Source organism: Oryx dammah, unplaced genomic scaffold, assembly GCF_014754425.2.
Source record: "Oryx dammah isolate SB20612 unplaced genomic scaffold, SCBI_Odam_1.1 HiC_scaffold_13, whole genome shotgun sequence".
Lineage (NCBI taxonomy): Eukaryota > Metazoa > Chordata > Mammalia > Artiodactyla > Bovidae > Oryx > Oryx dammah.
In genome coordinates, this window is record NW_024070197.1 from 838353 (window position 1) to 851289 (window position 12937).

A 12937-nucleotide genomic window follows, 5' to 3' on the forward strand; every position below is an offset into this window, starting at 1 on the left:
AAAAGCCTTATAAGTGCAGTGAATGTGGGAAATCTTTTCCTGCTAGGTCAAGCCTTTTGTCATCATCAGAGAGTTCACACTGGAGAAAAGCCTTGTGAGTACAGTGAATGTGATAAATTGTTCAGCTGGAATGAACATCTCAGAGACCATAAGAACATTCACTCTGGAGAAAAGCCTTTTGGGTGCACTAAATGTGAGAAATCTTCCATTAGTAGCTCCAGTCTTCATCATCATCAGAGAGTTCACGCTGAAGAAAGGTCTTATGAGTACAATAAATGTTGGAAATCTTTTACCAGTAGGTCCGGGCTTCGTTATCATCAGAGAGTTCACACTGGAGAAAGGCCTTATGAGTGCAGTGAGTGTGCAAAATCATTCACAACTCAGTCAACCCTTTCTAAGCATCAGAGAATTCAGTGAAGAAAGACCTTTTAAGTGCAGTGCATGTGGCAAGTTTTTTAGCCAAAAGGTACATTTTAGTGCCCATATGAATGTTCACACTGGAGAAAAGCCTTATGAGTGCAATAAATGTGGGAAATCGTTTACAAGTAGGTCAGACCTTTGTAATCATCAGAGAGTTCACAGTGGAGAAAGGCCTTACGAGTGCAGTGAATGTGGAAAATCTTTTGTTGCTTCAGGTGGCCTCCAGTATCATCAGAGTTCACAATGGAGAAAGGCCTTAAAAGTGCAGTGAATGTGGGAGAAATTTTACTGCTAGGTCGACCCTTCGTTTTCATCAGAGAGTTCACACTGGAGAAAGGCGTTAAAAGTGCCGTGAATGTGGGAAGTATTTTTCTAATAGCTCGAGCCTTTGTCATCATAGAGTCCACCCTGGAGAAAGACCTTGTGAGTGCACTGAATGTGGCCGATCTTTCACTACTCAAACACATCTCTATGATCATCACAGAATCCACACTGTAAAAGGCCTATGAGTGCAGTGAATGTGGGAAAACTGTTGAGCAAAACAGTGCTTCTTCATCCACTGGAAAGTTCATACTAGAGAAAAGCCTTGTGAGTGCCAGGAATATGTTATATCTTTCACCCAAAGGTGCTACAAGATTAAATATCAGCGAGGTCACACTGGAGAAATGGCTTTATGAATGTTGCAAATATTTCTGGCAGTGATGTTGAAAAAGTTTGAGGTGGTAACAGTGGGAAGAACCTCTGGAGCAAATGGACCTTTTTAAGAGAGGAAACTGAGGCACAGAGATACTGGACCACCTGTTCGTGATCTCCTTAGGATGGATAGGGATCTAGGATTCCATGCCAGCTTGCCTGGTGTAGTTTGGTGAGTCTGCTCACTGTTCACCCCAGGTTTGGGGACTTGAAGAACATCTTGTCCACCCTGACCCTTCTGCCACCCTGCCACACACACATACACACACATGCACCACCCCATGAACCCTGCTTATACCCCAGCCTCATGCAGTGATTGGTTTCCAAGATCCTGTCCATCTTCTTCATATACCACCTCAAGATGTCCCTGTTGCCCTGTTTTATGGTTGACCTGTTCACTGTTTTGGGCAGTGTGAGGTACACTGAAGGCCTGAGAAGGTCCAGTATGGCCCTCATATGGCATGGTCTCCAAGGCTCTTTTCCTTTACCGCTTTAACCATCATCTATCTTCTCCCACCCCTCCAGAGAAATGTAACTCATGATTATATGTAAGAACTTGTCCTCCTTCCCTGGGTCCACACTTGATCAACCTAGCATAAAAGCTAACACTGAAATCAGGGTTGATTCTGCCCATGAAGACTAAAACCTCTGTATTAAAAAATCATGATTTAATTGCATTTTTCTCAGGATTGTTTTCTTGACTGTGCCACGTGCCTATGGAATCCCCCTGTCCAGAAATCTAAGCTGTGCCCCGTGATGTGGACGTGTGGAATCCTCACCACTAGACTACTGGCACATTCCCTACTCAGGACTCTTGATGTTCAGTTTTTGTTTTTCCTGTGTCTGTTTTTCACCTGTGTGTTCTGTTCAGTAAAATTTCAATTCATATTTTTGCCTATCTTTGTCTTCTGAGATTTGGCTATTTTGTCCTATTTGACAAGAAGGAAAGCAAAGAAACAACAAAGGTATCTGTTAAATTTCACCAATAATATGAATGACTTTTTTCCTGCATGGAATTCTAGTTCGGAATATTGGGAGTGTGTGTTCTCAATGTTTATATTATTTGTAGTGTAATTGCCACATACATCATATGTTTGATAAGTCTGCTTTATTAACATGTTACCTATTCTTAAGTTCAGGCATTTAATTACACTGTAATTAAATCAAGCCCTGTTTTGTAGTGTTTGCTAATTTCCCTGGTGTAAATGTTCATGCCATTATCAGTGTCAAATTGTGAACATAATGTCACTGAAATGGAGTTGGGAAGCACTGCCAGTAGTTCACCGCTGTATGGTTTTTCCCCCTTATTGTCCCAGTAGCTGGAAAATAGGAATGTAGCTAGTAAACCATAGTAAAATGATTATGGACAGTTTTTGCTAAATTGTTTTCTAAATAGTTTATTGAATGTATATTTAAGTTTTACATATTTAGAATGTACATTTAGACATACTTGTGTACATCCTTCAAACCAGTTTCCTTCTGCCATTTAAAATTTATCTTCAACATTGTAATCACTGGTGCAAGAGTATATTCTATTTTAGTAATGACTATTTTCAAATATATGTACAAATGGAATGACTGTGTTGGACCCTTCCTGTATCTTATATCATTTATCCCATTAATACACATTTTTTGTGTTTGTGTATCATGATTTGGGGAAACAGTGTCAGACTTTATTTTGGGGGGCTCCAAAATCACTGTAGGTGGTGAGTGCAGCCATGAAATTAAAAGATGCTTACTCCTTGGAAGGAAAGTTATGACCGCCCTAGATAGCATATTGAAAAGCAGAGACATTACTTTGCCAACAAAGGTCCGTCTAGTCAAGGCTATGGTTTTTCCTGTGGTCATGTATGGATGTAAGAGTTGGACTGTGAAGAAGGCTGAGCGCCCAAGAATTGATGCTTTTGAACTGTGGTGTTGGAGAAGACTCTTGAGAGCCCCTTGGACTGCAAGGAGATCCAACCAGTCCATTCTGAAGGAGATCAGCCCTGGGATTTCTTTAGAGGGAATGATGCTGAAGCTGAAACTCCAGTACTTTGGCCACCTCATGGGGAGAGTTGACTCATTGAAAAGACTCTGATGCTGGGAGGGATTGGGGGCAGGAGGAGAAGGGGACGACCGAGGATGAGATGGCTGGATGGCATCACTGACTCGATGGACGTGAGTCTGAGTGAACTCTGGGAGTTGGTGATGGACAGGGAGGCCTGGTGTGCTGCGATTCATGGGGTCGCAAAGTTGGACACGACTGAGCAACTGAACTGAACCGAAGTAGAAGTTGGCTAGGGTGTGGAGGATTTGGAACCCTTGCGGTATTGCTGGTGGAAATGTAAAATGGTGGAGCTGCTATGGAAAATGGTATGACAAAATCTTAAAAATTTAAACATAGATTTAACATATAACTCAGCAGTTTCACTTTTAAGCATATACCCAGAACATTTTAAAGCAAGGACATGAGGATACATTTGTACGGCCATGTTCATGGCAGCGCCATAGGCCAGAACAGCCCAAGTGCCCATCAGCCACTGAGTGGCGCTATTCACCATAGCCATAGGCCAGAACAGCCCAAGTGCCCATCAGCCACTGAGTGGATGAACAGGTGTTGCTTACATACACTGGAATATTACTCAACTTTAAAAAGGAAGGAAATTTTGATACCTGCCACAACATGGGTGAATCCTGTGAACAACATAAACGTACTTTATACTTAAAGAGTGTACTTAGAGATGGCTAAGGCAGCAAATTTATGTATATCTTTAAAAAAAAGTAAAGGTGAGCTAATTCTGCCCACAGGATTAACACTTCAGGAAATGATATTGGTGTAAATAAAGGTTGCTTCTTACCTGCTTTTTAAGCATTTAAGAAAATGTGATATTTAATTTTTTTAAAAAATGCTTGGTCCTTTGCATACCTACCAGTTTTGCATCTGCAGAGTCAAGCAACCATGGATCAAAAATATTAAAAATCGCAGAAAGTTCCAGAAAGCAAGACTGGTATCTTCTGTGGGTTTTGGAACCAATTTCAATCAATTATTAAGTGCCTGGATAGCCTTAAGTCCATCCAGTTCTAAATTTGAAATTTCCTGAGAAAGCTGAGACCCCTCTGTTCATGATTGGGTCCAGGCTGCTGCACGAGCCTGGCTGGCCTTTCCCTTTTTTACAGGGAGTTTATGTGAGTCTGCTGAGACTTAAAAAAGGAGCATCTACATTTTCCACCAGTATTTCCATTCCAGCCATGGCTCTTTACTTATTACTGCTTTCCCCTCTGGCAGATTCTTCTTGTACCAGAGTATTTCTCCCCACTACACGCTCCATTGAGTTCTGCCCTTCAGCACGTCCCTCTTCAGGATCTATCTGACAGTAAAACCTACTCTCCCAATCTGAGCACAAGGCTTGATTCTGGTCCAGGCCTCAGGGTCCCTCCTCAAAACTCCAGACCTGGAATCCAGTTGCTTATGTGCCACCTCCACTTTGGGGCATCTCAGAATCCCCATATCCAAAATCCAACTCCTAATCTTCCCTGAATCCTGCTTCTCCCACCAAATTCCCCATCTCCATTCTCCTGGGTGTTTGGGCAAAAAATCTGAGTGGTTATTTACTTCGATCATTAAGATCTGTCAAAAATCTGCATTAATCTCCAGGCTATTGCCATTTCTAGAACCGTCCACCGCCAGAACTGTCCTCCTGTGCCCTCTCACTGGTTTTTTCCCCTCCACTTTCATCATGCCTTGTCCTGCCCAGTCTGCTCGCCCTGAGCAACATCTCAAATACTTTGAAAACCATGGCTCAGAGTCCGTGTTGTCTTCCAACGTCCATGATTTCCAGGAGCCCCCGACTGAAGACCCAGCTGCTTGGACTGCCAAAGTGTGCCTGCTTTCACCCTGCTTCCTGCAGACACAAGAGGGAACCCAGATTTCCAGAATGGTCTTGACTCAAGTGTGCCTCCAAGGCTTTGAATATGTGTGTCCCATGGCTCGGAGGTTAAAGCATCTGCCTCCAATGCGGGAGACCCGGGTTTGATCCCTGGGTCGGGAAGATCCCCTGGAGAAGGAAATGGTAACCCACTCCAGTATTCTTGCCTAGAGAATCCCATGGACAGAGAAGCCTGGTAGGCTACAGTCCACGGGGTCGCAAAGAGGCAGACACGACTGAGTGACTTCACTTTTCACTTTTCACTTCCTGCCCGTAACACTCTACCACGTTTCATCATTCCCTGTCGGAACTGGGGACCCTATATCTATAACTGCCCTGCTGTTCTGGAAACAGGAGCATGCACTGCTATAGCCTGAGCTGGAGACCCTTCGTTTTTAAGTAGGGTTAAGGTTGAAAGTCTGGAGAACCGACATTCACCTGGGCCTTCAGCGTGGCCATGGGAAGGTGTGGACGGAGCAGTGCCAGGGCTACCCGGGAGATAAGAGGTAGACCTGAGCAGGACACGGTGGAGACACTATGGCAGCACCCACAGTGAACGTCAGACCCACCACTGTGCAGTGGGGACCTCGAACCTCTGATCCAGTGAATGGTATCAAAAACAGTCATCATAAGCGCTATGTGCAAGATGCCGGAAGTCCCACCCCGACACGTTGCACACTCTCAGAGATGCTACTCTTCTGGTCGTTAGCTCAACCCCCACGCAGTCTGCGACCTACTAAGCCCGTCATTCTGGGAAATGTTTCCATCATGGCGGCATCTGCAGGGATGGTCGGCCCATCCTGATATCCGAAACTAGCTAAGTGGTATTGTGGGCAGGCAAGGATGAAATACATTAAAGATAAGAGCAAAGCGTATGGTTAATGGAGTAAAAGAGGCCTTAAACTCAGGATTCTCAATGTAAAAGTGGAGGCACGATTACAGTCAAAATGTTAAAAGAGCATTGGCACAGTGCTTAGTTTTTGTTTTATTACATGTTTTGTCTGTATGACTACCTCTATGAAAACCTTGGAGAGAACTTTAAACGGCGCTGAATCTTAGTTGTGTCATGTGGGATCTAGGTCTAGCAATGGAAGCCGGTCCCCTGCAGTGGAAGCGCAGTGGCCTAACCACTAGTCGGCCAGAGAAGTCCCAGTGCTATTCTGAATGTTAGTGGAGATTAACGATTTCCCCAGGAGGCACCAGACTCAGATCAACCAACCCCTCTTACTTCTTGGGCAGAGGAATCCTCAGCCCCCAGTGCCTTCTCCTGCCAGCCCCTCCATTTACACCACAATTTCCTGCCCTGTATCTCTGATCATGACCACTTCTTCCCCTTTCTGCTGCTGCTGCTAAGTCACTTCAGTCGTGTCTGACTCTGTGCGACCCCATGGACGGTAGTCCACCAGGCTCCCCCGTCCCTGGGATTCTCCAGACAAGAACACTGGAGTGGGTTTCCAGTTCCTCCTCCAACGCATGAAAGTGAAAAGTGAAAGGGAAGTCGCTCAGTCAGGTCCAACTGTTCGCGACCCCATGGACTGCAGCTTACCAGGCTCCTCCGTCCATGGGAGTTCCCAGGCAAGAGTACTGGAGTGGGTCGCCATTGCCTTCTCCCTTCTTCCCCTCAGTTACACTCAAATATCACGAATCTTTACATGAACTTTACTAAATCATCATCTTTCACCCTCCCACAACACCACTGCTAGGCCTACAAACTTCCCCTGAGACATAAACCAAGATTAACTGTAGATCTCACAATTTTAGTATACTTTACAACTCTACCAAGATAATATTACTGATCCCCCAAATTACAGATGTTTTCTTCGCTAATGCCATAAAAAACAGCAAACCTAATTATGGGCCGACCTGAGAAAACTCCTTTTATCTGGACTTAGGGTCCTTCTCTGCCTCTCTAATGGGTACTTTCTTAGATTCTGTATCGTGTCAGTTTGGCAGCGACTAATCACAGGGCCAACCTCAGAGCTGGAGTTGTGTTCCTATTGCAACTAGCCTCCCTGGAGCAAACCATTCTAGTGTAGATTCAGGGCTTTGCCACCTTCCACTTACACACATGTGAATGTTTCTCCTGTCCTAAATCAATGCAGGGCCAGGAACTAAATGACTAGGGAAAGGGCTATTTACCCTAAAACCTGTGGGAATCATTCAAACCAGCCAATCTTAAGCTTTATACCCAGCCCTGCCTTGCCTTTCCTGCAGAAACCCCAACAAAGCTTGTGTTCTAGAAATTCCCATTCTTCCCCTATTTCTCCCTCCCGATTACCCTGGTCACCAAATATGGGGATATGTTATTAGAGACGGAAAGGACCAAATGAATAGAAATGATGGGCCAAACTTAATGTGTTATGGACACAATATTAGTAATTGCACAAGTGTCAAGAATGGTGTGAGTTCTTCAAACTTTCTGAAAACTGCATAAACTGATACAAAGGAGGATTAAGTATGTGGATGTTAATGGGATTTGTGAGAAAGCTTATATTTTAAAAAAACTATTAGCCTAATTTAAGACAGTAAAGATTCCTATTGCAAGCCAATTGACAAGAGGTGGACTCTTCTGAGTTATCAATACAAGGTTCAAGAAAGTTGTATTAAAAATAAAAGAGTGAAAAAATATAGAAGAATGGTTAACATAAAAGCAAAAATCAGTATCATTTTTTTCAGGTTAACATTTAATAGAGATTATTGTTTATAACTGACTGGAAAAGGAAAGGGGGCTACAGAGGATGATGGTTGGATGGCATCACCAACTCAATGGACATGAGTTTCAACAGACTTTGGGAGATAGTGAAGGACAGGGAAGCTTGGCGTGCTGCAGTCCACGGGGTTGCAAAGAGTCAGACACGACTAAGTAACTGAACATCATTGTTTATAAATTTCACCTATGACATGCAAATTAGTAATTCCTGTATAAGACACTCTGGAGAATGGAATGGCAATCCACTCCAGTATTCTTGCCTGGAGAATTCCATGGACAGAGGAGCCTGACAGGCTACAGTTCAATGGGGTTGCAAAAGAGTCGGACACAACTGAGTGACTAACACACACACGCACATACACACACAAGACACTACTGCACAGCCCACTCGCAGTGCCTACCAGTCCTGCTCTAGAAGATGATTTCTCCTGGTTCTCTTCTTCACTTGCTTCATACCCTGTGCTTGATGCGAGTATGTGAAATGCTGCTCTGACACTTCAGTGAGTGTTTGTCTTTATACTGGTGCCCTTGCTTACAGCATATATTGCTTACATCATCAATTTAATGGGCTCTGCAGGGGTGGAGAAACCATGCATTCAGGAGGCCTGTGTGCAATTGATAACAGACCAGTTACATGCCTTATGAAGGTCGTCAGGAGACAGATCTGTAGGTTTGCTCCTCCACATTCTGATACCATGAGCTAATGGGAACAAGGTCTAGGGGATCTTAGTGTGCTAATGGGCCTCCCAGGTGGCTCAGTGGGTTAAGAAACTGCCTACGATGCAGGAGATGCCAGAGATATGGGTTCGATTCCTTGGTTGGGAAGATCCCCTAGAGGAGGGCATGGCAACCCACTCCAGTATTCTTGCCTGGAGAATCACATGGACAGAGGAGCCTGGCTGGCTACAGTCTATAGGTTGCAAAGAGTTGGACACGACTGAAGTGACTGAGCACAGCATATTGCTTTTAAATGTTAAAATAGTATAAAATAAATGATAGTTTTCTCACAAACTTTAAAATAAGCAAAGGAAATCATTGAACATGTGTATATTAACTTTATAAAACAACAGTAAAATAGATTTGGTAATTTTGGAATTAAATAAGGTTAAAGACTCATAATTTTGGTGTGTAATAAATTCTATTGGCAGCTGAATATAGATATTTACACATGTATGTACATTATATCCAGAGAAGGCGATGGCACCCCACTCTAGTACTCTCACCTGGAAAATCCCATGGACAGAGGAGCCTGGTAGGGTGCGGTCCATGAGGTCGCAAAGAGTTGGACACGACTGAGTGACTTCCCTTTCACTTTTCACTTTCATGCATTGGAGAAGGAAATGGAAACCCACTCCAGTGTTCTTGTCTGGAGAATCCCAGGGACGGGGGAGCCTGGTGGGCTGCCGTCTATGGGGTCACACAGAGTCGGACACAACTGAAGTGACTTAGCAGCAGCAGCAGTACATTATATCTAGACTTCATTAAAATTGCTGGGATTTCCAATTACAAAAGATTGAATAAGACTTTAAAAAATAGAGCACACTCAATTATCCAGAGAGAAATAGACCTTTTTTAAAAGTAAGCTATTAGTATTTAAAGTCAGAATATTTTGAAATTATTTGAGTGAAAACAGCTGATAAAAATAAGTTTTAATTATTTAAATACTTAATGCTGGCCATTAGAAACTGATAATATATTTCCTTTTAGGGTTAATTAATATCCAACACTTAAGAGGTCCCCAAAATAGTCACAAGTGTTAAGATAAATGGAGAAGGCAATGGCACCCCACTCCAGTCCTCTTGCCTGGAAAATCCTATGGACGGAGGAGCCTGCTGGGCTTCAGTCCATGGGGTCGCTGAGTCGGACACGACTGAGTGACTTCCCTTTCACTTTTCACTTTCATGCATTGGAGAAGGAAATGGCAACCCACTCCAGTGTTCTTGCCTGGAGAATCCCAGAGACGGGGGAGCCTGGTGGGCTGCCGTCTATGGGGTCGCACAGAGTCGGACACGACTGAAGTGACTTAGCAGCAGTAGCAGCAGTTAAGATAAATATTTGAATGCCACTGAGAACAGACTCATAGAACGACAATCACATTAGCAAACAGTGTTTTCCTTGCCCTACAGGCAAAGCAGAACTGAGAGATACGAGTGTCCTTGATAATGAGCACAAAGGGGCTGAATGCTGGAAAACATGTGGCCAAAAGGACAGAGATGTTCACCATCCACTGCCCTCGGTTAGCAACTAGAGTCATCCAAATTGTCAAAGCAATGTAGATTGTATAGAATGTAACAAAGGAGCTTACCAGGATCAGGACAGTGTGTGTGGCTCTGACCTCACGAGGAGGTCTGGGGGCGAGTCGGTTGCCGCAAATGTGTTGGACTCGCTGTTTGTGTCTGCACAGGAAAAGAACTATAGTGCTACTGGCCCAAACCATAAAACCTAAACTCGTAATATCAAGGGAAAAATACATGACTGTGTATAATGAGCCTACAGAACCCTGTATCATGTACCAAGAACAGTATCCATAATTATTTCTCGTACTGAAGTTCTTCTCATTCAGTGGACCCTTTACTATGATAAGAATGCATGAACTTATCAAGATATGCACAATCCAGCAGAGGAAACAGCAGAAGGCAATGAATCTTAGAGCTCTCATCTGGAGTTCCATCCGTCTCCAGATACTGGGCTTGAGCTTAATGGCCTGGAAGCCATTGAAGAGGCAGCTGGTGCTAAAGGAAACTCCCGTGGCTACTCTGTGGATATAGAAGACAAGTTTACAGCCCGTGTCATCCAAGAAATGTCTCCATCCGAAAGCTGCCAGTGTCTGTGGTATGCCTTTAGAGAAAAGAACTGCGGCATTGGCGATGACCAGTTGCATGAGGATTGGGTCTATGGGCTTCAAATTATGTCCAGTGAGCAAAGTGAAGTTATAAAGACAAAAGAGGGAGATATTTCCCATGAGGCCAATTCCTGTCTGAATGAGGAATATAGTCCCCATTTCCAAGCTGGCAGAAAACATCACATCCAGTGCCTAGAGGGCACTCGTTTTACTGAAGTTAGAGGAATGAAGAGTGAAAAGGATGAAAAGAAGTGTATCATAATCACCATGTCCCTCAATTTTCAGTATTAAGCCTGCATCTCGTATAATCTCACGTTAAGTGGGCACTCGATGGACATGAGTCTGAGTGAACTCCGGGAGTTGGTGATGGACAGGGAGGCCTAGCGTGCTGCTATTCATGGGGTCGCAAAGAGCCGGACACGACTGAGCGACTGAACTGAAGTGGGCACTTAGAATTTTTGCTCACGTGTGCAAAGGCAATGGATATGAAGACTACGATCAGGAAGTCATCTGCTGTGTGCGTGGAAGTGGCCAGACGCACAGCAGGACACTCTGAGGCTGCAGAGATGTGTGCGGGAGTTACCTGTGCACTGGTACGGATCTTCCCTCACAGTACACTCTGAGAAGAAGAATGTAAGATATAAAACACGTGTGTGTTTCCAATTGTTTCTTTTTAAGAAAGTAGAGGAACATAAATCGAGGCAAAGATTTCACAGGATAGAAGGGTAAACTAGGCTTCATGAAGTAGTTTTACACATAAAAATATGTCACATAACTGTTGAAAAATATTAATCAAAATTAGATATCAAGATTCAAATAAAATTTCCCTGGTTGTCCATCAGCATGATGTTCTATGTGCAGTTGTAAAAAACATCACAAGTTACACAGAGGCATATATGAAGATAAAAGTATAAAATACATTAAACATTCGTCCATACTCACATTTTCCCAGTTATTTGGCATTAATTATTAGAAACATATGCAAAGTGTATTAATATAATTGGCAAATAAGACTTTCATCATGAGGCAAAAGAATATATAAATATTTTAAATGAAAACTCAAAATCCTACACATTTTTGAAGAAATAAGGCATGTATTAATAGTACATAATTTTAAGACATGTTTCCCCCCTCCTCCTCCGCTGAGTCTGTCTAGACATTGAACAAGTCTATGGTTAGCAAATGTAAGCTTTTGAATGGATAAACAAGGTCCTACTGTATAGCAAAGAGAACTATATTCAGTATCCTATGATAAATCATAATGGAAAAAAATAAATATATATATATATTTGCAGTACAGCAGTGATTAGCACAGCATGGTAAATCAACTATACTTCAACTTTAAAAAGTCTATGGCAACAACCATCTAAAATACCAAGATTATGATATCTAAAGCCATTTCTTGCTAATAGCAAAATATCTTGGAGATACATAATGCTTCTGGTGTGGGGCAGAAAACATCCAACCTGTCCCTATAACGTCTTGTCAAACACAATAGTTAGCCACATATTTCTTTAAATAACTGTCCCTGACATTGGAGATGAAATGAACCTTAGTTTTCTCTAAATAAAAGTTAACTTTCATCTAAGAACAGAATTTTAAAGGCATATTAAGACAGATTGCATTTAACCCAACATACTCTCTCCCCCCACCGCAAAACAAAACACAGATACCAGATATCAGCTCAGCTGCTGGGAGTTCATCTCTATCTTACTTTTGGCCATTTGCCTGTAGCATGAAACCTTGACAGTGAAAACTGCGAGGTTCCCTGTGTTGAGTCAAGAGTAAAGGAGAAAGAGAGATGTCAGGCAGTCTCAACACAGGTGAATGAGGGTAGCACTATGCTGAGGGTATCCTGAAAAAACCCTGTCCTGCCTGCTGTATAGCACAGGGAACTCAGTGTTCTGTAATAAACTAAATGGGAAAAGAATCTGAAAAGTATATGTATATGTATAACTGAATCACTTTGCTCTACACTTGAAACTCACACTGTAAATCAACTATACTTCAATATGAAATAAAAAAATTTAAAAATCTGTCCTGAATGTGTATGTATTATAGATGTGTGTATAGTTTTATATTCCAATCCCCTGAAACAGAATTTTTTTTCCATATGGACGACTGAATTTTCTAATGAAGCTTGTCTCAAAATCTGACACTTACCTGAAACACATTGCTACTTACCTGACTGGTGTTTCCCGTCAGCACAGTAGATGCCTGGGCAGCAGCTGTGCAGGTGTGAAAAGGGGCATCTCAGCCATGAAATAAGGCTTTGCATTTCAATGACCTCATCTCCTTGTTGGGAAGTGATTATCGTGTCACCTGCAATAGCGGTGACAAGGTCTGCAAAGGGAATGGTGAGTA

General features: G+C 42.8%; 1 protein-coding gene and 1 long non-coding RNA gene across 2 annotated transcripts; one reads left to right on the forward strand and one right to left on the reverse strand.

Annotated features, from left to right (window-relative positions):
• Positions 1 to 3699: 3699 nt before the first annotated feature.
• On the forward strand, positions 3700 to 12157 carry LOC120871854. The gene is made up of 3 exons (XR_005723130.1): positions 3700 to 3941; positions 5992 to 6003; positions 12147 to 12157. It is a non-coding gene; the product is annotated as an uncharacterized LOC120871854 (long non-coding RNA).
• Positions 9726 to 12503, reverse strand: LOC120871830 (vomeronasal type-1 receptor 1). The gene has a single exon (XM_040251815.1). It carries the CDS (start codon positions 10751 to 10753, stop codon positions 9809 to 9811), a length of 945 nt encoding a protein of 314 aa, XP_040107749.1. The 5' UTR covers positions 10754 to 12503; the 3' UTR covers positions 9726 to 9808.
• Positions 12504 to 12937: the final 434 nt, after the last annotated feature.

Bases quoted from the DNA above. Each gene is read 5' to 3' on its own strand.
- LOC120871830 (XM_040251815.1), bottom strand. From the start codon at position 10,753: ATGTTTTCTGCCAGCTTGGAAATGGGGACTATATTCCTCATTCAGACA.